We start from the raw sequence: 27606 nt of genomic DNA, 5'->3' as shown, positions 1-27606 counted from the left end.
GTTAAATCTGACCTGTCTGGGTGGTGTGTACAAAGGTTCCACTCAGGTGAGAGTTTAAACTTTGCTGCTCTGCACTAAATCAATGGCATTCTGTCCTACGAGTAAATTAGTTTGTTTACCATGGAACTGCCCACTGAGCATCAGTGACCCGATTCCCTCCTTTCAAAATCATGGACATCATCCAGCACATGCATCACGTAGTGCACACAATGTCACGTATACACTTAAAGGAATAGTTTACCAAAAATTAATATTCACTCATCATTTACTCGCACTCCCATGTGTGTATGACCTTCTTTCTTCTGAAGAACACAAACAAAGATTTTTAGAAGAATATTTCAGCTCTGTAGGTCCATACAATGCAAGTGAATGGTGGCCAGAACTTTGAAGCTCCAAAAAGCACATAAAGGAAGCATAAAAGTAATCAGTGTGATTCCAGTGGTTAAATCTATATCTTCAGAAGCGATATGATAGGTGTGGGTGAGAAATCGATCAATCTTTAAGCCCTTTTTTGCTATAAATCTCCACTTTCACTTTTACTTCCACATTCTTTTTTAGCGATTCAGTTTTTACGATTCGTATTCTTCGTGCATATCACCACCTGCTGGTCGAGGCTGGTTGAGATTTATAGTAAAAAAAAAGGACTTAAATATTGACCTGTTTCTCACCCACACCTATCATATCACTTCTGAAAATATGGATTTAACCACTGGAGTCTTATGGATTACTTTTATTCCACCTTTATTAGCTTTATGGAGCTTCAAAGTTGGCCACCATTCACTTGCATTTTATGGAGCTACAGAGCTGAAATATTTTTCTAAAAATCTTCATTTGTGTTCAGCAGAAGAAAGAAAGTCGTACATATCTGGTATGGCATGAGGATGAGTAAATGATGAGAGAATTTTCATTTTTGGGTGAACTATCCCTTTTAATCAAACAGGTGACTTTCATTCAAATAGAAAGCAAATCTTTTTAGGCATCCCTTCAACTCTATATCCCAGGTCAGTGTAAAATGGTCAAAGAAAAGCCAGTAAAACTTCCCAGCAACCCAGATGTATATTGCTCTCACGTCAGTCAACACCCGTGCCACCTAACAGCTGACGGCAGAGAACATCAACAACGCGTGTCCATGAGAGGGAGGTGGTGTGCCCTCGCGTCATATGGCCCGCCGCTGTCTGATTGGCCAGCGCGACTCACCAGACATGACCGCGCTTGTTTTCTGCAGAGGAAGCGCGCGTCTGGTATGAGGTTTACGCTGTAGGATGAAAGAGGCAGCAGCGTTTCGCGAAGAGATGAGGTGACCAAATAACACATCTGAAATTATTTTAGCAAACGTCGCAATAGTTTTAAAAAGCACCGACGCGTGTTAGTTTAGACGAGGACACTGTTTAAGGATCAAGGTGGGTGTTCAAAGTCTATAATTTCATTGACATCTCGTTAAGAACAGGTTGTTGTTTTAATAGATGACTGAGTTAAATATATGGTCCATTATAAATACTTAACTTCCATCTTTGGTTCTCATAGTGCCAAATGCCAGGACTAGAAGACCATTGTTGGACCTGCTCCTGTTCAACCAGTGTGAAGTCGAATGACCTGTCGAGCGCCAGCTGGATTGTTTGTAAAACGGGTGAAATGATGTCAATCATAACCTCAGTGCTTGGCCATGCATACGGCACTGTGCACAGTCTAAATTCTGCTAATTTAATTCGACGGGGGCTTGTGTTGTTTATTGTCGGAGTAGTTCTCGCCTTGGTGTTAAACTTACTACAGATCCAGAGAAACGTTACATTGTTCCCAGAGGAAGTGCTGGACACTTTGTTTTCGTCCGCCTGGTGGATTCCGATCTGCTGTGGAACTGCTGCTGGTAAGTCGAGTACAATGTGTACGTTTTGTGATGTTAATAAGGAGTGTGTGTTTTGTCTACTCTGGGAAGAATCGCGTGCGTGCCTGTTGTTATTGTGTTTACATTACGTATCAGTCCTCAGACTTGTGATATGGGGTCTGTTTTGATGATGTTTATCGGACAATGGCCTTTTTATGCTCTCGGGTTGTACTAGCCTGGAAATAGCCGGGCATTCGGGGTCGTTCTTGGGGTGCTGCTTTTTCATTGGTTGTCCTCAGAACGGGTGAGCTGCGAGGGAGGCACGCCATTGGCTGTTGCGCTGAACATACCACTTACCCGAAAGTGAAACACGGAAGTCGTGTGCAGCAGAAATTATTAAACAATTCGACCACGCTCGACTCCTCCCCCTGCATTCCAGACAGTCCACATAGTGGTGATGTGGACGCATACCACTCCACATCCTTTTCAATAGAAAATCCAATTTAAAGAAGTGACATTTGCGATCTTTTATTTGGCCCCATGTTTATCTAAAAAACAAATGCAAAAAGTGACTTCTTCAAATTGGTTTTGTTTTTATTTACTTGTAAAAAAAAAAAATATATATTATTATTATTATTTTTTTTTTATGAATAAAAACAATGGAAATTAGACTCCGATTTCAACCTGAATATTTTGCCACCTATTTTTGACAATAAATGTTAACTGAAGTACTTTGTATGTTTTCTCTTTCCTCAGCTGTTGTTGGTCTGTTGTATCCCTGCTTGGACAGCCACCTTGGAGAGCCACACAAGTTTAAGCGGGAGTGGGCAAGCGTGATGCGCTGCATTGCCGTTTTTGTGGGCATTAATCACGCCAGTGCTGTATCCTTAACAGTGCCACTTAAAACTTTTATATTGTGCCTAATGAACACTTTTACACACATTTGTGAGTTAGTCAAAACATTTCATGCCTAGCACATCTGTGAATTCTAGTATGCACTTCATGTAACATTACACATTGTTTCAAAACATTTCATTTATGTTATTCAAGAAAAGTGCTCCGCTCGAACAAACTGGCACATGTTTCCCTTTATTCAAGTTATCTCACAGAAACTGGACTTTGCCAATAATGTGCAGCTTTCACTAACTCTGGCTGCCCTGTCTCTGGGCCTGTGGTGGACATTTGACCGTTCCAGGAGTGGTTTTGGCCTGGGGTTGACCACTGCCCTGCTAGCCACACTCATTGCTCAGCTGCTGGTCTACAACGGTATCTACCAGTAAGTTATGACTGGCACATATTGAGAGATAAGTCTCATTTAGAAATTGCAGTTGTAAGTTATTAGTTGTCTCAATTCTTTTTCTTTATTGTTTATCAGGTATACATCTCCAGACTTCTTGTATGTACGCTCGTGGTTGCCTTGTATATTCTTCTCTGGTGGAGTGACCGTAGGGAATATCGGGAGACAGCTGGCTATGGTAAGAATCTGTTCACCTGTCTGTAAAATGTTTTCTATAAATGTTTGCCCATATTTCTGCCTTTTTCTTTTTTTTTTTTTTTTTTTTGGCTATAGTGCTCTACAATAACCCTATGGACGTTTAGACCTCCTTGTCTAGCTTAGATTTCAAAAAAGAAACCTAAACTGACGCACCTACTGAAACAAAAGTGAAACTTAACAATCAGAGCTCACTGTGAATGCTTGCTTCATATCAGAACAAGCCTAAGTTATAGGAAGCAAGTCAAACTGAGTGGCAGATTATTATACACTTAAATTATAATATTTACAAATTGTAATGTTTGAAGATTCCGCTTACTTGAGAGAATTGGCTTAGGAAGTGCTTTATTTGAGGCTTGCAGACTGACACCCTTATGTGCATCCTTAGACAGTATTTTCTTGATTATCTTAAAATGCTCTTTGTACTAGCAGACATACTAGCAGTCTTGCGCCTGGGCTAAAATGTCATGCTTAGACAGCTTAATTTATTGCTGGTTGTTTTCTGAGTCGTGTTTGTGCCATCCTATCCAAGCCTTCTCAGTCAGCTGTGGCTCTTTGTCCTGCTGGCATAACCACCTCCTTTCTCAATAAGGGTGTGAAAGCAGATTACATCCCTTGTTTTTCATGCTAATGGTCAGAGAGATGGAGCCAGTGAAGCAGTTTGTTTACCAAGTGGAGCATTCTACATGTTGTTTTTTTAGGGTTTTGTTTTGAGTTGGCAGTGGGTGATTTTGCTTGACCAACTGGGATTAGCAGTATAGTATTTTTCTCATTTGCATTATAAAGTGTCCAGTCGGTTTGGTAGCAGCTGATCAATAGAGTGCTATAAAAGTAGACTATCATTCCCAGAAATTATATATTCTAGACTGAAAGGTGCTAAATTTAGAGACCCACAGACCAGACGTGCCTAAATATATCTGTGACTATGAATCTTTATGTATTCTGAAAGTCCCTTGCTGATATCAAATCAGATCACTTTATTGTCACTCAACCATATACACAAGTGCAACAGTGGTTCAAAGTCTTGGGTACAGTTCCGAGCAACATAGCAGTCATGACAGTGATGAGACCTACCAATTTACAATAAACATCAGATTTACACAACACAATTTACATATCTAATATGTACATAATTACACAACACAATAATAATATACAATATACAGTATACAATACACACAATATAGAATACACATACACAATAAAAAAAAATAGTATGTATAAAATATACAGTTGGTTGAATTGTGCTGTGTTGATAGTCAGCTGCCAGTGTGTTGTTAAGAGAGAATATAATTTATTACAGTCCAGTGTGAGATTAATAAAGTGCAGTGCTGATGTATATTGATCGATATTGTAGTAATGCATCTCTACTCCAGATGGCTGTATTTCAGAATATAGCTCTTGTGAATGAAACTTATATATGTAATAGCACTGAAGAAGAAAAAAAAAAAAAAACACTAACAAAGATGCAGAAGGTATTATGACCACCAAATTATAAGTAATTTAAAATGTTATGTTGAGTTAATAGTTTATACTTTGTTCTTCCTTCAGATTTTTCCATCTGGTTTTACATTTGGATGCTTAAATATGGTATTACAACTGCAATTTGTGTTACTGTAACTGGTGTCTATTTTCTGCCTCTATAGGGGAGGTTCTGATTGCTCTCTGAGAGGTTGCCTTCATAGATTTAGAACATGAATTAAAAAAAACAAAAACAAAAACTATTGGCTAAATATGTAGCACAGAGCCTGGTTAGGAGACTGGCCATGTGACATATGAACCACCAGACAATCTTGACCTATGAAGGGCTATCATGTTTTACAGGGCTTCCAATCCACTCAACAAGCCTTAAATAACTTGTGGATATACAAGGCTTGAGTCACATATAGTGCAAACTAATTATAACCACAGTGTTGAGGCACCAAGTGGTTCAGCCTTGTAACAAAACTTTTCCCTTGCTAGTTTCAGTGAGAACATTTGTTGGTGGCACCTTTTTAAATATACATAAATACACACCTAGGGTTCTGCAACATATTTGGGTAATTAGAAGAAAGCAAGGCCAGTACTTTGAAGGTTAGTTTGACTTTTAGTACTTGCAGTGGATGCTGCCCTCTTGATCTGAGTACTAATGTGTCTTTTTAGAGCACTTAAGCTGCTGCTTTTGGTGTGTGTATTGTACACATACAGTTTATACTGTGTGCACAATAATGTTAGGGTCTATGAAAATTAGCTACAAAATGCAAATTAAGCTTTTTCAGTTTTTATCTGTTTGGTTAAGCACAGTACTGTTGCTTCTGTACATAATGACATTCTCTTTCTCCACAGGGCTCAACTGAGAAGCCACATAATGACTAAGCAGATGTTGGAGGTCATGAAGTGAGCTTAGTAGAGTGCCAAAATGGAGGGCCTGTGAACTGAGACACTATATTGGGTGTACCTGGATACAAAGACGTTTCTGTCCAAGCATAACTTCTGCTCTTAATTTTGCTCCTCTTTATAATGTAAAAGAACCTGAAGAGTGGGCTGGTCTGAGCTGACCCAGTGTGCCATGAACAGCACCTCCGAACCGCCAAAAGAACCCCTGTGGCATTCATTACTACTATAAGCATTGTCAATGTTACAACAGCTCATTGCAGTAGTGTTACTGGTAGCATCAGTCTCCTTATTACTAGGTTGCTGGTGTGCTGACTGTACAAACTCATAGCTAGTTTCACTTCTGAAATCGAAAGAGTGAAAAGTAGAGGTGAAGCTTTGTGTATACAAATAGGTGTGTGTGTTAGTACTGGTCCTATGGATAAGACCAAGGAGAAAAGGGTGGTGCCGAAGTGCACACTTTATTGTGTTTTACTTTTGCCGGAGAACTGTATGATAAATGAAAGGGAAAAATTAAAGGCTGTGCAAAATACGTAAAATATCCAAAGAGGTCCATGTACTGTCAATATAGGATTTGTTTGAATTACATTTTTTAATTTTTTTTGACAACATTTGTAGCACTGCGAGGCTACCATACAGACTGACCAACCACTCTGAGTACTACTATGAGTACCAGAGAGGTTTGATTGCCAATCACGTTTGTGCCGACTGGTTTGTGTAGTCTATTGACTGAATGGATTGTTTTTATCATACCTTTGAATATTTGTTGCTAACACAGACCAGAAGTAAACCTAGAAACATGAATTATAAAGTGGCACCTTGAAATAAGAATCAAACGTAAGTTAAAACATCAAGGTTGCTCATTTCTATTAATTTAAACTCACTGAATCATTTTGAAATGGTCAGATGAATTTTAAAGGTTTCTAAATTAAACCAATTAAATGGTTTGGAAACTTGGGATAACTGAGTGTCCAAGAAAACATACTTTATAACAGCGGCCTCAAACTTTTGCAATCTGTGATTGCCTATGTATTATAGAATTGGGTGCTTTTTTCAGTACACTTGTCTTTTTTTTTTTGTACTTCATTGTGTATTGCTTATCACATGTAGACATTTCTATATCTAACCTAAGATGTATTATTTGGCTAGTGCGTAGGTTTGGGGGTCTTAGCAAATTAAGTGCAATCAGTTATTATGAGCCTTATATTCTTTGATATTTATTACATATTACAATGTTAAGGTACCCCAGACGACTCAGTCGAATGCAGTATAGAAACAAACCAGCAATAATCACATTGTTTATATGTACATGTGAAAGAAAGGTATACTATGACAGAAAACTAACTTTTAAAAGAAGTCACATACAAAAGATGCTTATGCAAAGGATACCAATGACCATTTCCACTGTTCTGAAAAAAAAAAAAAGAAGAAGAAGAAAAGAAGTCATGTTGTATGTATTTACTATCACTAGAAATTGTTTTATTGTTTTTTTGTTTTTTTTGGGGGGGGGGGGGTTGCATTTTAATATTTGTAAACAAAATGTTGTGTGCTTTGTTTCAGATTGTTTTAAAACAGTAATAAAAGGTTGCTCTAAGGAGCAACAGGCTCTTAATGAACCTCTGCTTCAGGGATTGAGAGATGTAAAACTGAATGAAAGCTTTATTTAGAGGGGAATAAGAAATGTAATAATTCTAGGAGTGAGTGTGCATGTGTCTTTACCATTTCAGTTCTATTATTTCTACTATTCTGGGTTCAATAATGAATTATATTAAATAAAACTGAGTTGTCCAGCAGTCTTGGAATAATTTATTCACAATCATAGGAAGACATGGCAGTGAAAATTTTTGGCAAACATTGAATTCCTTAATTTAATGTATTGTTAACCTAATGGCAACCACTGAAGTGTTAAGTATAGACTGAAGGCAGACAGTTGCTTTACCAGCATGACATTTCGTTTATTCAAACAGACAACATAAATAATGTAGTGGCCTGTTATTAATCATATACTTGGTTCTAAACTGCAAATTGTATAACCTAAGCATAAAAAGTGTTAGGTCAGCTTTTAAAAATGGCCTGTAAAGGCTCACTTTTCACCTTCTAAATCTAGCTCACAGTCAAGCCAAGTTACCTAATAACCTCTGGCTCAGAAGTCTGTTTTCCTTTAAAGGAGAAGTTCACTGAACTTTTTGAATTGTTCCCCACAGCAGTGAGTCAACAACCACCACTGAAAACTGACCATTTTATAGCATTCCAGTTTTTATTTATTTTTAATTTTGGTGATTAATGTTAATGAACGGGAACCTTATTGTAAAGTGTTACCATGATTTTTAATGCCAAAAAGCTTAAAAATAAAATTAAAAAGTCATCTCAATGACAAGCTAATTTTTTTTTTCATCTGTTGAATATTTTTTTCTCCTTCAAAAGGATAAATACTACTGTTTTAAACACATAATTTATATATGCAAAATATTAATTACATTCAAGCAATACTTTTAGCTTTAGCCATATCTAATTACATCAGTATTTACTGTAGATCAGCATATCATGTGTCTTATAAAATATATTGTTTATACTCATTCTTGTATTTATCACACATGTATAAATGCAAATACAAGTGTATACACATATTAAATGATTCATTCCACTTTTGCATAGAACATTTATACAATCAGCACAATTTTTATTACATAGTAGCTTGTTTTATCATGTTTTCTTTCTTCAAAATGTTAAATAATTCCAAGAGATTACTAACATTAAGTTATACAATATTTTGTGTTATGTGAAAATCGTGTCTATTCACATTGCTTTATAAAATAATGTTCACATGAAAAACTTTTTTTTTTTTACAGTGAAAATAGTCTGTGAAAATAAACTGTTTTTATTCTTGTGAGCATTCATTTCTAAAGCAATGTGAGTAGACAAGTTTTTCCCATAACTCAGAATAATGTATAATTTAATGTGTAAGTAATCTCAAAATGGAATTATTTAAATATTTTAAAAAAAGAAAAGAAAAAGAATGATAAAACAAGCTACAATCTAATCAAACTTGTGCTGACTGAATAAATATTCCTTGCAAAAAATGGAATGCATCATTTAATGTGTGTGTGTGTATATATATATATATATATATATATATATATATATATATATATATATATATATATATATATATATACACATACACACAGTTGGCTAAACTTAACATTAATTAACATAAACATTAATCTGAATTTGGTCTCAGATTAAGATTTCAGTCATTGAGGGTACAGCAATAATGACACTGTTCCTCTTTTCTTTTTTTTTTTTTCTTTTTCTTTTTTTGCTTTTGATAACCTCTCGAACAGATTCCTTCCTTCTACTTTTTTTAATCTTCACCCACTTTATCTTTCTGTCTGGACCAACATGAAGGAATCATCTGAGATAACTATTTCCCCTACCCCATTAGGGTTCAACTATATATATACTGTACCGGATTGATGTTGAATATGACCCTGTGTGAATGAGCACTTGGAAAGATGCATGTACTGAAAATCTCAGCCTACTAGATAGTCTGTCAGCAACCCAACTGAATAACTTAAAATCCCTCTTTGAAGAGGCATCTATTCTCTATTGCTATTTAACCTAACACATCAGTGTCACTTTCATCAAAGTCTAGAACAAATATAACCAGTCCTCATGCATGTTAAATAAATGTTAAATAGATTAATCCTAATGGATGACAGAATTAAATGTTTATTCTTGCTGAAGTGTCGTTAACTTGAGAAAAAGGTGTGTCCATCTTTCAGAGCCTGAAAGCTCTGGGTATTAGGTTAAAGTTCTAAATCAGCAACTGTGGTATGTGCTGTTTGGAGAGTTCTCCTTCAGTGGACTCTACAAAATAGCAGAACAAAACACAATTACTTTTCACTCATAAATCAGTAGTGTTACAAATAGTGCATGTTTATTGTAAATTGGTATATGTCTCATCACTGTCATGACTACAATGTTGCTTGGAACTGCACCCAAGACTTTCACCCATTGTTGCACTTGTGTATATGGTTGAGTGACAATAAAGTGATTCGATTTGATTGATTTTGTTTGTTTGGCGTGGATGTGTGGATGACAAATAAATTCATATACCTTTGCATAAACTAGTCAGAGCAGTATTGAGGACAAATGCCCAATACATGTGACTATTTAGAAAAAATTAAGTGTTGCATTGTATCTTGCACTTATTTATTATCTACTGGGTAACTACAATGAGAGGACAGGTTTTGCCCTCCTTTTACCTGGCAAAGAACAGTTTGCTCCAAATTAAATTCAGTAGATGGCAGTATTGCACATTCATTGGGGTACTCCTGGTTTCATGCCTGCTGCTAATCAAACTTCATCAGTGATGGGCATGTCACTGTGCATACAAGCAAACATTATCCTTCAAAGATGAGATGTCCCTCTTCACTTAATATAAAAGGCAGGTAAACATTTCCCTGTGGATGTTTCATAAGTGATCCTGGACTGGGAATCCCCAGTGTTACAGGAAAATGGCTTGTAGCAGTGTTTAACATGCCCCCTGTTTAGGCTTTAAGCATCTGGTGAATGTGCCGCTATTAACCTGGGCTGTCATTGTGCAATTGAGCAAGGCTCTTATAGGTTTCTCTGGGTGGCTGTCCCTGAAAACTGCATATCTGTAAGTTCCTTTACATAAAAGCATTTGCTAAATAACAGGTCACCAATTATTTAGTTAATAGCTCTATAGTACAAAACAAAAACAACAAAATAACAAAATAAATGTTTGTGGATTTTCCATGTGTTTGTATGGCGATGACTTGCAGGGGCTTTAAAAGGCATTGAGGATTTAGATTGCTCTTTGGGCCTGGGTAACGGCCCCCCACTGTTCCTCTAATGGAAGATGATTCAGCCGAACGGACGAGAAGACAGAATCGCAATTACCCAGACTTACTGAACTCACTCCTGACATTTCTTTGGCTTCTGACTGAACTAGCACAGGAGTACAAGAGGACAGGAAAGTAAGGGGGAGAGATGAAGGGGGGATAAAGGAGGAAGAGCAGGAAAGAGAGGGAGAGAAAAGCTAGAATATATTAAAGAAAAAGATATCTGAGACACTAAGAAAATGCAGATTAGAAGTACACAAAAGCTCTTAAAGGTCTTGCACCTGGAAAGATGTAATGTAATGAAATGCAGACAGAGTGAATCACCTTTTCAACAAACAAAATTATCTTAAATTGGACTGCTAAGCTGTGAAATAATTTCTGCCTTAGTCAACACTGTCACTGATTCTAGGGATTGATGTTTGCATGACAAGCTACAATGACAATATCTCTCCACTCAGTATTTCTATCTCTCATTCAAGTCTCTCATCACCATCTCACTCAATCTTTGAGGGTAGCAAGATAATGAATTGAAGAATTTGACCTAATGGGACACAGACCAGCGACAGTGTTACAAGAGGGTGCAAAAAAAAAAAAAAAAAAAACAGAGCACCATTTCAGTCCAAATTGCAAGCAATGCCATTCAAATGCCAGCCTGGCATTTAAACATGTCTTACCCCTCACAACTGACCAGGACTTCCATTCGCCTCAGTCACTCTGATTAAGTCTGTTCTAATTGGTTTATGGATTCCATGGTTAATCACAAGACAAACTCTAACACTTTAAGATGGCACAGGGCTAGTTAGGATGGTCAAGGTCACAGGCCATAGGTGTGGTCACTGTGGTCCAGAAGTACATTTACCCACCTAAATCTGGAGGTTTCACTTTGCAATTTATCAAATTTTGGATTCACATATTAGTCTAAAAATGCCTTGGGTTTGAACTGAAATTTTCTTCCATGCACCACAGGCTACTCACATCTGTTACAATAGACCTTTTGTTCAGTGTAGGACATTTTATGCCAACAACTTGTCAGGTAATGAAGATTAAAACTCCGATATTCCATTGCCACTGTAAAAATGTACAGGTTAAAAATACATCCCTTTCTTGTGAGCAGTGTAATGAATTTTGCAGTTCTGCGACAGCTGCAGTTAGAAAGGAAATATCAGGTAATGATGACACATGAAGCGGCTGATCCCCGCAAATCTTTTACAATGCAAACTAAAAACTCATGGCACTACTGACTTGGATTAACTGTCTGTTTACTGTCGTTTTAGTCCACTATTACAACCTAATCAAGCACGCACTGAGTAAATAGTAGCCTACCCCGTCTGCAAATCCCCGTCGTTCAGTTTGTAAACTCAAGTCTTGGATGTACAACTAACGGATATTGATAAAGACAAAATGAATAGATGAAAGATCAAGAAAATAAACAGGCCTAATCATTTAATCTGTAGGCTGCTATCGACCGTTACGCATTCATGTGAAAACCACAAACGGGACACTAAGTTAGAAGGTTTAAGTTATATATATATATATATATATATATATATATATATATATATATATATATATATATATATATATATATATATATATATATATATATATATATATACAACTTTTCAATTTGGTGACATTACGTTGGTACATTTCCATGTTTTTAAATAAATAATTCCAACTTTTCCGAAATGAGTTGTCCCTGCTGTTGCTTGAAAAAACAGTTATTTGACATTCTTCAGTGTGGGCAATGAAAGTGAGCACTCTGCTACTGAGTCTATTGAGAAATTACGCATGTATCCAAAACAGCCACAATGACGTATGGAGAAGCCGGATAGGCCTACATCTTTTCACATAATTATTAAACGCTGTAATTTAAGGACAGCATACTCTTTCTTCATTATTGGGACTTCAAAATGTTTAAACCTAAAATTAAAGACAAAACTTTCAGCTGGGGGAAAATGAACTAATTGGGTTAGTCTGTTAGTAGGCTATTCACTCTTTTAATTTCCAAAGAAAATGATTCAGAATTAGTAGGCTAACTGATCAGTAGGCTAACTAAAATATTTGTTGAAATCTGAGGTAGCCCTTAGGCCTTTAGCACACGTGCATCGTCCAGACCTATGCTATATTTGATGTATTTTCTTTTTTTAGTGTGTGTTTGCAATACGTTTTCTCTCGGATGTTAAAAGGGCATTTTCTGTAGATGTTTTTGCGACCTTTATCCTGTTATTTAGAATGTATGTAAATCTGCTCTTTTTAAGAAGTTTATCAGATGTTTGTACACAAGAAATAAAATGAGATGCTTTCCAGCTGAAACGCTCTGAAACATCTTGAAGATATGGCCTAACTGTGCTATCTAGGATATTCCCAGCTTTCCAAACTTGGTAAATCAGCCTCCGAAGACCACTTCGAAGGGAAAACAATCATGATAGTCATGTTGTAACATCGCATCAAACTGAATTCCCAATAAATATGACTTAAAAGGTGAGTTCCGAATGACTGTTACTTTGGACAGCTTTCATCCTCAAATGCTCTCCCAGTGCATGGTAAAGACGTTGAAGGGAGCAGGGCATTTTTTTATTAAATTATTGGGAAGCCATTACCGTGTCCATACTCTCTCCAACACATTGCATTTACCTGTAACTTTCACCTTTCATGTGAGTATAGAGGCCACCGAAACAAGAGACACTAGACTCAATGTGTCTATGTGTGACCCATGGGTGCATAACTTAGGCTACCTACCCTTGCTTATAATAGTGCATTATTGAATGTTTATCGGGCCACAGAGTCACACTTCATTGTTGATCCTTCAGTTCAGCTATTCAGAGTAGTCAAAAGATTCATCCTAAAGCAGACCATTCAATTAACGTTATTAGCCTACAATTCTTATGTAAATTTGATGGTGTAAAGTAGCCTAATTCAAAACATTGACATTTGTACAGTGGGCATTTTTCTTCTTTGAATTAACACGTAGTGCTTTGAATTCATCAAAACACTTTATCACTGTCAAAACCCAAAACAGTAACCATCTTACCATAAAATAGAACGAAGAATGGAGAGAAGTGGAAAAACAGGCAACTGGAGATAAAAGATTAGTGAGTGAATCGGTGAAATGACGCATTCCCCATCACAAAGAAGCAGAGCAGCTGTGGATGGAGCAGGTTCTGGTCGAGTACAGACGCACAAAAGAGGACTCAAACTTTCTCAGAGGGGCACTGGAAGGGACACAGGGGTACAGACCATTCTACCCACCCTGAAAATGTCTGAGGTAGAAATTCTGCATTTAAAACTTTAAACTTAATCGAAATAAACGTTCAGTGACCTTTGACCGTATATCTTTGACCAGGTCTAGGCGTTTCACTACGATTGGCAACTGGTAAACGGTCTTTTTCAGTCGGATTTAGGATACCCTCTCAGCTGTGGTCAATACAAATATCTTAGGGGTTAGGTTAAAGGTGGGGCACATGACACACGGAATCAGCCTCTGTGCCAAAACACTCTTCCCTATATATACATTTAAAATCTCAAAATATTAGCTGATGCCACACACGAAGAAAATCCAAGCCCATTTTCTTTCCTCACTTGCATAGAACTACATAATAATAATAATAGTAATAATAATAATAATAATAAACAGGCCAACAAAACAACAAAAACTAAGGACACATAGGCTATATGTTCACATATTGCTGCTTATAAAACTCGTTCAGCTTCTCTTTGATAGCGACGCGTTTTCATCACTGATTAATTGGCCATGTCTGCTCTTTTATGCACAGTGATAATTTTGACAACCTGAACAGTGGCAAATGTGGTCATTATACTCATTTTACAAAACAATATTGCACACTCAAGTGGAAGAAGAAGAAGCAACAAGTGCACAGTAGCGTTGAGGTGGGCAAAGTGTTTAGAGACAAGTGTTTACGGCGCACATGTCATGCGCCACACTTGTCGCGAGAGTCGTTAACAATCACAAGCGCACGAAACAGGTGCTAACGGAATTCAAGGCATCTAAACTCCCGCGAAGTAACTAGTATAGTAAGTACCCTGTAGCCTAAGGACTATGAGCTGTCTAATGATATTTGCTTATATTTGTGAATTTTCAGGGGTGCCAACTGCCAACATCTCAACATCTTATGGATGCTGATTTTCTCTGGGTCCTGTTATGTTCCCATATATGCCCACTCATAACGTCCCCTCCGCTTATGCGGGTGTTTTGGACAGGGACGTAAACCCCTTAAACCTATTGAAGGGTATGGCCATCACGTGGTTTTTATTAGTAGTTGTTACAAGTAAGACGTCTCAAAACGTGAAGTGTCAATTTACCCTCTTATTAGCGGTAGGCTACTTACTATTTGCTGGTGATCTGGCCGTGAAAAATATTCAGGGAGGGACGAATATTCCTAGAGGTCATTCATCGTGCATATGAAAAAAATAAATAAATAGGCTACAATAGCCTAATATATATATATATATATATATATATATATATATATATATATATATATATATATATATATATATATATATAAAGTATTGTACATTGCACAATTAAAGCTAATACTACAAATTTGTAAGGACATTTTAAATGTTATTTAACTTTATTTAGTAAATGATACCTTATTGATTTAAGTTTTTAATAAACACGTCTAATAATTATTGCTAACAGAAATTTAGCAAACATCCAAATATTAGAAAATAAATTAAAAGAAAATAAGTAGGAAGATGATTTCTTTAAAACGACAGCTGTTCAAAATTATCATCTTTGCATTGGTAAAATATGTTGGTCTCGTCAAAGAAACTGGATATGAGAACAGGAAATGGCCCACGTTATTAATAACGAATTATGATCTCAAATGCTGGTTATAGCAATATTATCTCAGCAGAAATTAAATTAAATAAACGATGATTGTTAAATTAATCCCATCAGTAATTTCTAGTGTGAGATAGTATATATATTTCAAAATATTTATTTATTTATTTATTTAAATAAAAATATATATTTAAGTAGGCTAATAATGTTTTCAAATTAGTGGCCGAAAAATTCACTTTTAATATATATTAAAATACCACTTCTAACAAAAACACTTTTACAAATAAAAATACCTTGGTAGAATTTCAACATAATTTATAAAAGGTCATTACAAACCAAAATATGTGATTTGGCGTTTTTCGTTTGAACCCAAAAGGCAAGAGACGCATTCCCGTTAATAACATTTATAATATGATTCCTCATATTTTAGACAAAAAAAATAAAAAAATAAAAAAAATAATAATAATTATGAAGAAGACCGTCAACGAACCTGACGTAAAAGTGTAGAGACCAATTAGACACGGGAATGTTTCACTTTTGCAAAAGTTACTGACAACTGAACAAACCAATTTGAGAAAAATGCGTTTGATCCGTGATGTTAATGAAATATAATTTGGGCTGACGTGTCTGAGAGGCACTCTAAATGCGCGTTTTCACGGTGAGAAAATGCTTGGTATTTGTGAGAGTGAAAATGCACCTGTGGCACTTTATGTCCTCTATTTACAAAGCCAACATTACACCCCTGAAAACATTTTTCAAGCGTCTCCATTATATTTTGTTTAACTTTATAGTAGTTAAAAAGGTCCACTCAACCACGAAAAACCATTTTGTCACTCTGGTTCACTGAAATATGCGAAGTAGGATGCCTGAAGAGAGATACATGGCTAAAGGCTTTGACTGTCAATGAAGGCATTTTCTCCAAAAAGGGTCTCAAGATGGGAGCAGCATTCAATTAGCTTGATCCCATCTAAAGAGCCTTAATTAGGTTTGTGGAAGACGCCGCATGCACGGTGGGTCAGGGACAGCAAGACTGTGTCGACTGAAAGGAGACTTATTTACGCCAGGACGATCAGACGTTTTAGAATTAAGGGCATTTAAACCTATCAACTCTATCCTCCCAGCGTTTTCAAAGTGTCCACTCTGCTAAGACCAGGACCCCGACAGTTCTCTGGCTTTGATGGAGGGATCTGGATTTAAAACAAGACGCATCAGTCAGGCATTTAGACCAATACCCACAGAGGAATTGGTTTCACTTCAAATCGGTCCAAATATTGGGTGGTGGATTATGGATATTGCTAAATGTATTTAGGGGCGGTAATTTTAAGCAATTTTCAGGTAATAAACGACGGCAAATATTGTTAAAAGTGTACATTTAAAGTTCTTTCCAAATCTTTGGGGAAAACATATTTGGATGTCATTTCAAAAGAAGTCCTCCTGTCTGTTATCGCAGATGCAGCTGAATGTTGTAGTTGGCTGTTGGATCCCTGCATGGTGTCAGGACTCATATCACAGGCGTGTTTTGACTGACCGTGTTGGGGGGGGGGGGGGGGGGGCTCCATTCACAAATCGACTCAGCTCCTATTGTTGTGACTGAGCCAATGGCAGATACTGTGACGTGAATCCAAAAGACAGAACCCAAAGACAACACGCCGAGGTTCAAACACTAGGCGTCTCTAGCCTAAACATGTTCATGGCGTCCATTCAAATAAAACTGACCGGTGCAGATCGCATCATTGATATCCTGACTTTATAATTGAAAAGGGAATCATTCATTTTTAAGCAACTCCTGTTAATTTTCCACTAGTTGGTAATAATTTGATTTATTTAAATGAAATAAACTGCAAAAGACCGAGCACTGGACTGTCGAAGTCCATTTTGTGCGTCTGGTTGTTAGATGAACACAGCACAGAGAACACAACAAAAACCGTAAAACACCAAAGCATTTCAACAAGAGTGTAATTGTGATGTGTACCTGTATTTCCTCTGAATCTGTATGTGCATTTGCAGGAATTAAATTGTATGCATTAATTGCGCAATAACCATATTTTAAATTGCCTGTCAAGCAGCCACCACTGATTGCTAGCACATTTGACAGGTTTTGTGTGATCAATATTTCTATTTTCCCTTCAGTAACAAACATGAAAATACTAATTATTCATTTTGCATAACCAAGAGTATATTTTTAATTATGTTAAAAAAAAAATTTAAAAAAAAAATTTTTTTTTTTTTTACAAAGACAGCTTCCATTTATCTAATTTAAATAACATAATGGATGCTGTGTAGTCTACCTTCCAAAGAGATATTTTAATTCGTCTATACAAAAGGAAATAGGGACAACCCTACGCCTGTAAAGAATTTAAATTGAAAATAATAATAATAATAATAATAATAATTATTATTATTATTACATTTACATTTACATTATTATTATTATAAACAAACAAACATTGGTACAACCTTTATTTCAACAACAGCATCAATAACGACAATTAGAATGTAACAAAAAGATGATAATGATGAAAACAAGAATGAACCACTTTGCAACATCTCCACAACATCACTAAGGGTTATAAAAAATAAAAAAATAAGAATGGAATGGAGATGTTGATTAGCTACCCAAAGAACCAAAGCCATTGCTTAACCACAGTCAAGACAACCACAGCGAGAATATCTGCCTCTGGGTTTACAAACAAGTAAAATTGAGTGCCAAATTAATGGACAATCCAACCCAGTCTCATGAAAATTCGTACAGATTTTATGAGTTGGTTATTTCGTATGATTTCGTATGAGTTTTTTGTATAAATTTGTACGATTTTATCACCTGCAAATGCCCGGATGTTTAATGCGGAAGTAAGCGCGAGTTTCTCGGAGGAGGCCTTAAGGACATACTTATTATTATTATGCCCTTACTCAAACCCCTTATCTAAACTTAACCAATCAGTAGAGTGTGTAAACGTGATAGGAGCTGTTGTGTGTGACAGAAGCAAGTAATTGCTGCATATTAGATGGAAACGATGTCCAGCGAGATCATTGGCTGTAGTGAAATTTGTACAAATTCATACGAATTAGCCAAATTTAGAAAGGGTATGATTCCTTAGGATTTCACCGTGAGAGTGTAGCAACAATCTATGCCTGGGTCCTGATCATTTAAACAGCCTGGCTACACTGTTTGAACATTTCGTAGGTGTAAAGCCAATTGAATTTCTTGTAAATGTATAAAATAATAATAATAATAATAATAATAAAAACGTTTTGTACCCAGGAAAAGGAGTAGAACTACCGAGCAGAGCTCATTGTTTTGTTTGTGGGGATCACGGTGCTGTGAAATGCGTCTTTGATGAATAAGGTGAAGTAAATGAAATGTCACCCATGGCACAGTTGAACGCCTACATACAGACAGAAAGCGCACGTGAACATGCCCTAGACAACACAGTAAAAAAAAAAAAAAAAAGGTGACTAATGTCATAATGACAAAACATCAACCTATGGCCCTATAACCCTATCCACAGGGTTGCATTGTTACCAGTGCAATTATGGCTGCATGATAGAGCAGGAACTCATATGGAGTTGCAAAGTGTGAGGTGAACGTGATATAAACGTGAAATGAAAGACTTGCATTCCTTGAGAAACGAAAACCTTCCATAGGCCTGCGTAAATCAGCATCACCAACGGTTGTACCTATTTTAAAGTTAAATACTCAGGATTTATATTATAAGGATATTTTTATTATTTGTTATTTATTGCATGCATTCAATTACTATTTAGACGGCAGTTGACCGGCTGTAGCCTATGTGCTTTCATTATAGCTTAACCTGTGTTTTGAAACAGAGGGTAGGCCTCATATTGGTTGAGTGAAATCATAGGGTAGCCTATACAGAAGAGGAAAAAGAAGCAGAGGTGGGGGTAAAGGAGGAGGGCGCTTCATTTATAGCATCGGTAATAACACTGATCTGTTACATTGTTATAGGCTTACTGTAAATGTATTTTAATAACCTAAATGCTGACTCTCACGATCCGTATTATGCTGGCATGATGCAAGTATTGTGATGTGCACGTTCGAAAATTAATTTAATTGTAAGAAAAATGAAATAACTGCGTAAAATGCACGCGCGAGCTCAATTCCTCGCCTAAACAAGGCGAACGATTCAGCCCTGTGTAGCAGAAGAGAGACGTGGTTAGAGGGTAGATCTCGGCGCTGTCGATCTGTGAACTGCTTTATTGTCTTTCATCTATTTCACGCATCGAGTCGGTGAATATCTTGCGGGTGATTACTAATCGTCCTGTATCATTATAGCCAAGGCATCCTCGAAGACCTTTCCACTCTTAATGGAAAGACCGGTACAACAGGGCACAAGCTACTGTCCCACTATGACTATTCGAAATGCTTGTTGTTGAGAAATCATCAAGCCAAACAAGCACAACAGGCCAAAATGTATGTAGCAATTAAAAGAAAATGACTAAATCTCTATAGCTATAGGCTATTCCTTGACAACAGAATGACTGTGCAACAATTCCTCAGTTATTGTGCTGCAGTCAAATTACAGAAGGCCTCTGAAAAATCTCTTTTGTTAGAAAAGCCACACAGAACTTTCACTGGGACTAACCATCCATATTGGCAACTCCAACAGAGTAATGCCTTTACAGATGTTACAGGGTATAGTGGTGTCTAAGATCTTAATCAGATCTTTTGAACAAACATAAAGGTCTTTGGGTCATTGTAATATGATGTGTTATACACAGTAAAATCACAAACCAATTATAATCGTAGCAGCATTTTATGGATTTACTATAGGCTAGCTGTTATGTGGTTCGTGGCGATAAAATGCAATAAAAGGTTTAGCTGTTGCCACTGTGCCTGCTTGGACTTATAAACAAGTGATAGAGAGGTCCCTCAAAGCTTCTTTGGTGCCTATTATAATAGGCATATGTTTGAAACTTTAGGTTCTTTTTAAAGAGCCGAAGGTATTTGTCCATATAGCGCAATAAGCATCCAAGCAACAGTATAATCCAATCAATGAAGAAATCTCTCTGTATCTGCTTCTTTTTAGTGCTTATAATGTATCCATACATAGTTAGGGTACATATTTATGATTCTGTAACAAGAATGCTAAATAGGCTCTAACTGCGCAGTCAGAATGTAGCTACAGCATGATCTAAATATCACTACATAACCTTTGTGTAGCTACCATTGTTATATTATACAGTATATGGAGCAGCTTGAATTTCTCTTCATTTACATAGCAAAATAGTTATTAAATGACTGGTTTTGTTTAGTTTGGAAGCAAGAACCCCAGTGCAGAAACCATTTCCCCCTCACACATTTTGGCTTGGCGCACAACCATCCTGTTTTAACATTAAGCTAGCCTACCTGTCTTTACAAATTCACCAAAACAGTGATTTAATAATAGAACATTTTCTCTGCTAAACAAACTTGATAGAAGTTAATCGTACTGCAGTTGTATCGTTAGGGCGAACATTTGCCGCTCTTGATTATGATTTTTAAAATTCGCATCTTAAAATCTGTGGTTTCACGAGCTTGGTTTCAAATTGAGGGCGTTGACGAAATCTTGCTCATGAACGAAAAAGCATCTATAGCAGAAATGGCTGAAGTAAGCTACAAGTAGGCTAAACCTCCATTTTTTGTGCAAATGCATTCTTTATGCAGGCTGCGTTTTTGGCAGTGCCTGAATTTGTATTTTGGTGAAGCACTGTGTCTTTAAAAGCGCAAGGATGCGCGTTGTCTGTTACTCTTGAATCAGGGTCATGTGACTTGCTCTAAACTAATCTATTGGTCAAAGGCACGTGTCTAGGATACTGGAGTGTAACGTCACTGGGGGCTCGTATTAAAAATAAGATCAAGAATCCGGAGTGAAAGTATTTCAGGAGCAGTTAGGAGCCCCACTTCTCTGTACTCAGAGTCACAGAAGCCCTATAGTTGCATTGCGCAGGAAACGAATAGCACCAAATTGGCAAATTACTGATCATCCACCTTAAATTGAGTGCATACCGTAATTGGAACCGCAAGGCGAAACTATGTTTCCCCTTTGTCACCACGGTGCGCAAAGGCTGTTTATTGTTCCCAAAACTCATTGAAAGATTTTCTTGATCAGTTTTACATTTTCCTGAGGTGAACAAAGTGGACGGAGACGCCCGTGGAGTGGGGTGCGACTGCCCGAGTGCGGGAGAGCGATAAAGGGTTAAGGACGGAGAGTGAAAAGTGCGTCTCAGCATGGATGAGAATGAGCAGAGCGCGAGAGACGCGGAACAGCGAGGAGCGGAGGACGAGTCCAACAGTGCCATACGACCCCTTCTGCATGCTCCGGGGAATCTGCAGCTCCCGCACCGAATCACTAACTTCTTCATCGACAACATCCTGCGACCGGACTTTGGCCGTAAGAAAGACGCGAACATCAGGCGCGATGAGAGCAATCACGGCGCGCGGGAGAATCACAGCCCTACGGGTCCTAGCACGGGACAGGTGGGAAGTACGGTACCAGCAGAGGGAAGTTCCACAACGCATACGAGCAGCGGGGGAAAGAAGACCGAGATAGTGAGCGAAGAGCCCTTGAAGACTCGTGGAGAGAATGTGGATCAGTTCCTGAGTTCAGAAACGGATAGTTCACAGGCCAATTCAAACGGACACTCTGCCCAGCCTATGCTGTGGCCCGCTTGGGTTTACTGCACACGGTACTCGGACAGGCCATCGTCAGGTAGGCTTTCCTTTGCAGCATGCGCCAGGAAATCTGCTGTTAAATGTATGCAAACCCTAAGCACTACATTGAACGATTTTTTTATCACATAGCCTACATCTCAAATTTAAAGGGCCATTGTAATTTTTAAACAAACCCAAAGTTGAAAAAAGCGCCAAAGTCTGAAAATGTGAACAATTCACAAAATAAATGCTCTAAATTCTTGCACTTACACTGAAAAAATAAAGGTCGGATTATAATCTATAAGCAAAACAAAGTTCCAAAAACGACCAAACACAAGCGTAGGTTGCTTTTAAAATGTTCTGAAAAGCATACAAGTTGTTTATACAGAATTTACGTAAATACGTCCGATACGTATGGTTCCAAAGTAATTCTTTAGATATTTGAAAAGTATTTAATTACCATTCATACCACTGGCTTTTGGTTGCTAGTCCAAATGATAAAGTGGTTTTTCTGTTTTTGAGGAGGGATAGAATCGAGTAGAACAGGGTCGATATGGTTCCACTTTAATAAAGAAGAGCAGAAAAATGTATACAAACGCTATTAAATGCTGAATAGTTGTAAATGAGAGCTTTTGCCCTCTAAGCCTTCCGTCTTAGTTGATATTTCATTAGCATATTTTTGACAATGGAGCAGGCCTCGCATCTGCGATAGTTGCCCATGAGTGTTTCTGTGTAGCCTTAAAGTAGCCTGCATTTTATACCTCGAGTATTTTAGTAAAACTGCATGGTTTCGCTAGGAAATCAATATTTCATAACAGAGCACAATGTGCATATTCATTACAACAGTGGTCATTTACTATTGAAAATGTTTGTGTTGTGTGAATTTGGCTTTTTAATGCAGGCTTTCCATTGGAAATATTCGGATCCGTTTTTGGCACCGCATTCCTCATCTCGCAACTGGTAAACTGCTTGAACTAGTCGAGTGCCAGGGTTGACAGTCTTTTCGCAAGAGTGTATTTCATGCCATAACGTGTATACAATTTTCTTTTCAACCAATCTTTCCATTTCCTATATTGTGAGGTAATAATGAAGTCACCAGCATTCGAATTCGCGTTGAAAATGTGCATTGAAAGTCAACGTCTTTTCGTAATGTTAACGGTGTGATGACGTTTTGTAAAGACACATACTCATGAAATTATAGAGCAAAGATTAGAAAGTGTCTGTGCGTTTTTCAGCTTGGTACAGTTAATTTTGTGTTGCGTTTTTTTATTTTATTTTTTAGAGTGCTCTAAACTAGAGCCTCAAACAGACATGATCCTGAATGAGTTAATACCGCGTATGCTCGCCATATAACTATGCCCATGCCATTTCGAGGCTTGAGAATAGAGAGGAAAAAAAAATGTAACCAAGAAATGTTGAAATTGGAGCTAGCCGTGAATCCCTCATCAATATTCTGCTTCTTTGAGGTTTCCCGCATTACCTAATAGGGGCAAACTAGCGCAGGCCTACTGCTCTCACCCAAATGTGACGCAAAATAATAAATAAATAAATAAATAAAGCATACGTAAAACAGATTCATAAATTACAACATTTCCTTGAACTTGTTTACGCCCCCCTTACTCCAGACCCCTAAACATAAACAGATTACACACTGGGCCTGATTGTGCTTCGTTCTCAAACGAATTCTTGTTGTGTTATTTCTTCCACGCAGGTCCCAGATCTCGTAAACCAAAGAAGAAAAACGACAGTAAAGAGGACAAACGACCACGCACAGCCTTCACTGCGGAGCAGCTTCAGAGGCTCAAGGCCGAGTTCCAAACCAACCGCTACCTGACCGAGCAGCGACGGCAGAGTCTGGCGCAGGAACTCGGCCTCAACGAATCTCAGATCAAAATCTGGTTCCAGAACAAGCGGGCCAAAATTAAAAAAGCCAGCGGCACCAAGAACAGTCTGGCATTGCACCTGATGGCGCAGGGACTGTACAATCACAGCACCACGTCAAAGGAAGACAAATCAGATAGTGACTGAGACACAGAAAGCGGGAGGGGTGGAGGTGGTGATGGTGGGGTGGGACAAGGATATATTTACAATGCAATAAGAATAAAAGAATAAATATACCAGCATTAGCCTACTGAAGTTAAATATAGGCCCTACTGAATTATGTCAAAAATACATTTATTGAATTCTCCTATGAAATAATGGTCGAGTTGTTTCAAACGGCTGTTATCGGTGCCGGTTTTTTATGCACTAAGCAGAGGATTTCTTTTGAGAAACAAACGTTTCTATTGCGCTTCTTTTCATGCCGTTACCAGAACCAAGCGTTACATAGGGTCTATAAGTGGAAAAAATGCGAAAAATCTTGCTTAAGTCCAAAGAGTCTTTCTGCTGCATCCAGGCAACTGTGAATTGTATCAATTGCATTAGAGTCGTTTTATTTCCACCATTGTTGTTTTATTTGATTTGATATTTGATACAAATTGGACGCAGCAGTCGTCGGATCTCAGAATATGATTTTTTAAAAATATTCCTTTTTATTGTAAATAAGTTCAAAGTCTTTGCCTGCCTAATTTCAATGAGTGAATTGGAAAAAAAAATAAAAAATAGCGATGGACTATATAAATCGCAAGAACTTCTTTTACTGTGCATTACAAAATAGGTTATATGCTTGAACTATGTGTAATAGCCTAACATGCGTAATAACAATGGATGAACCTTCATTGCCTGGTCAAAGCATTTCAACTAGGTGCGCTAAATAAATAAATAAATGTACCGACGCGTCTTAAATCGCATTCATAGTTTTTTATAAAAGAGCAATATAATCATGTTTTGTAGCAAAGTATGTTTTAATCATTTTAATGCTGCCTATAAACGTGTAGCACACTGACAATGATTTACTCTTATACGCACTCTTGATAATAGCCAGGGTAAGCGCCACAACACATTACACACTGAAATATAAATATATAACTATATATAAACACAATATCAAACAAACTATCAAGTAAAAAAAATAAGCAAACCAGCTGTTTACTGTATTACAGATGTTAAAATACTGTTTTATTGTTGACTTCATATTTGTTATGTATTTATATAGATTATATTAAGGAAAAACTTTATCCAATGACCGGTGTTGCTTTTTATGTGAGAGTAGATTTCTAAAGTGTTACAATTGCTTATTTATATTGCAATAATTCTTTATGTGAATGAAGCAGTATTGGGGCCTTTGCATGAAAGCTGCAAATTGTCATTTTAGGGCATATTTACGCGTGTTTAGAAAGTAAAAAAAAAAAAAAGTATGATCGAGATTTAAGTTGCAGACTGTCCATATACCAAATTGTGGAGTTTTTACTTTTTTAAAATCTTATTTGTTTTATATCTGAAAAGAGTGTGTGACATAAAGCCACCAAACTTAACACACTTTGCCTTACAAGTTCAAGTGCGAACTTAATAACATAGAACTGTGCCGAATCAGATAACCAGTGTTAGTTCAATTGCATATGAATTATGGCCTTCTATCTGGTATACGACCTAATGAATTTACTCATCAGCGGAGATCTATCTATAAAAAATCTATGTTGAAAGCTAAAATGACAAAAGATGTGTAATACAATGCTATTTTTATTTTGTGTTTACAAGTACTGTTTGTTACTTGTGTAAATAATTTGTATCACGTACGTATTAATTGTGAAATTAACTGCCTCCTGAAATCTTGATAAAAAATAAATAAACAATAAAAATAATCATTTTCAATGTCTTATTAGTTTCCCCTTTTTTGGTTCGTCTCTAAGGTTTAATAACTCTTTAAGGATTATTAAGGTTTTAATATTCTCAAACGGCAGCCTTATCTGCCTCTTAGGTTGAAAAGAACGTGCCACCCTCTCATTAAACCGGAGCTGAGCCCAGCGGATCTGACGTCACGGCGCTGGCACACAAAGCTTTACCAAATCAGGAGTGAGTCGGTAATGCACCATCAGCAATAAGGCATTTGAGGAGCACTGCAGATATCAGATGTTATACAATAAACACCATACCACGCCAAATGCGTGTTTGTTATACTTATGAATCCTCTGTTTAGACTAAATTTGGTTGTAAAGAACTACACTGGTCCCTGACTGGGACGACAGAGACATTACCATATGCGCTGGATAGTTTACAAGTGATTTTAATCCATAACTGAATAGACTCACCAACAGTATCGGTTCCAAATTGATCAGAAATATCAGTGTGGCAATTATATGCTAATGTTTGCTTGTAACTTGCAGAAATGTATGCCTAAGTGTTCACAAACGTACGTTTACGCCAGAAAACAGTAGCTCACGGTCATGCTTATCCGTAAAAATACTTGTAGCTTATAATTATATAATTACAGGCTACTACTAAATAAGTAAATAAATAAATAAATGCATCAATAAACGGAATCTATTAACGAATTCACCACATGTTGAGGACCGGGGTAAACATGACGACTTTTCGAGCAGAAGGATAAAGTGAACCTATTTGTTCGGGGTCTAATTATCTTCATTTGGAATATAAGTCCCAAATAATCACATGCCAATTATAATTACTCGTTGTACAGGCTAAACCAGGGAAGAAACAAATAGCCTAATGACTATGGACCTTAAAAAAAAAAAAAAAAAAAAAAGACTAATGATTTTACAAACATATAAATGATTTAACCATCAGTGATTTCATTGTTTATTTTATGTTTTTTAAATCCCCCCAGAAAAATGTACAACTTCATACTTTCTTATAAACAGTTAAAACTTTAAACAGAATAAATTGTATATCTTAATTCACTTTCTGCTAACAATGTTCAACAAAATTCATAAAATCAATTCATAATCACAAAATTATGCAGATCATCAAAAGTCACAACCATCACCTTAACAGCCTTAAGCTCTGGTCATTCATATTTCGGTCTTCTGTTTATAGCCTAATTACTGCAAGCTTTAGTCAAGAGTTAAGTAGCACTAATATGTATAAATGTGCTATATTGTGCCTATTTATTTCAAACAGAAAAAAGTATTAAGCAGTTAAAAATAGGCATGTAAAATCTGGAAAAATCTACTGGGGTAAAAATGAACACAACAAACTTCATACAAATATTATAGGCAATTTAATACAATGCCTGCAGTATTAATAGGTCAACAGTTATTTATATATAAAGTGTTAATGCTAGCACGAAACATTGTCTGTCTATAAACAGACAAAGTGAGCTAACAAACTTTCAGTTGCATTTTATGTGTAAAACTGTTGGCTGTTGGAAAACTCAGTGAGCCAACAAGACTCAAACTAAATTACATCTTATTACATATCTCAACAGATGTTGTCTTTATTGGTATCAGTTATGTGAGCCACTCAAACAATAACTTGACTTTCCTCAAGAACATAGAAATGATCTTAAGTTAATAAATAAATAAATAAATAATCTACCTGTCCTCTGGGGGAGGTGAAGGGGGGCACAGACAACTGGCGTTTCCCATGCACTGACCTGCTCAATGACAATGGCTCATCTACATTTCTTTTCTAGCACCCCTTGTATGAGGAAGTGATGACCAATGGTTGAGGGGAGAGGTCCCTGACTGG

The 27606-nt window shown here is 36.9% G+C and overlaps 2 protein-coding genes across 2 annotated transcripts; both read left to right on the top strand.

Moving 5' to 3' along the window:
• Positions 1-1227: 1227 nt before the first annotated feature.
• On the top strand, positions 1228-7480 carry LOC127444486 (insulin-induced gene 1 protein-like). Its single transcript, XM_051703860.1, has 6 exons — positions 1228-1400; positions 1525-1864; positions 2579-2703; positions 2932-3098; positions 3198-3297; positions 5640-7480. Exons 2-6 carry the CDS (start codon positions 1531-1533, stop codon positions 5667-5669), a joined length of 756 nt encoding a protein of 251 aa, XP_051559820.1. The 5' UTR covers positions 1228-1400; positions 1525-1530; the 3' UTR covers positions 5670-7480.
• Positions 7481-21262: 13782 nt separating this feature from the next.
• en2a (engrailed homeobox 2a) lies at positions 21263-25760 on the top strand. The gene is made up of 2 exons (XM_051703846.1): positions 21263-22078; positions 23732-25760. Exons 1-2 carry the CDS (start codon positions 21598-21600, stop codon positions 24046-24048), a joined length of 798 nt encoding a protein of 265 aa, XP_051559806.1. The 5' UTR covers positions 21263-21597; the 3' UTR covers positions 24049-25760.
• The last annotated feature ends 1846 nt before the right edge of the window (positions 25761-27606 follow it).

Source organism: Myxocyprinus asiaticus, chromosome 1 (genome assembly GCF_019703515.2).
Source record: "Myxocyprinus asiaticus isolate MX2 ecotype Aquarium Trade chromosome 1, UBuf_Myxa_2, whole genome shotgun sequence".
Taxonomy (NCBI): domain Eukaryota; kingdom Metazoa; phylum Chordata; class Actinopteri; order Cypriniformes; family Catostomidae; genus Myxocyprinus; species Myxocyprinus asiaticus.
This window is presented reverse-complemented; position numbering and strand designations above follow the sequence as displayed.

Coding starts and splice junctions, on each gene's coding strand:
- LOC127444486 (XM_051703860.1), top strand. CDS start 1,531: ATGCCAGGACTAGAAGACCATTGTTGGACCTGCTCCTGTTCAACCAGT. Junction 1,865..2,578: donor CTGCTGTGGAACTGCTGCTG/GTAAGTCGAGTA, acceptor CTCTTTCCTCAG/CTGTTGTTGGTCTGTTGTAT. Junction 3,298..5,639: donor TCGGGAGACAGCTGGCTATG/GTAAGAATCTGT, acceptor CTTTCTCCACAG/GGCTCAACTGAGAAGCCACA.
- en2a (XM_051703846.1), top strand. CDS start 21,598: ATGGATGAGAATGAGCAGAGCGCGAGAGACGCGGAACAGCGAGGAGCG. Junction 22,079..23,731: donor CTCGGACAGGCCATCGTCAG/GTAGGCTTTCCT, acceptor TCTTCCACGCAG/GTCCCAGATCTCGTAAACCA.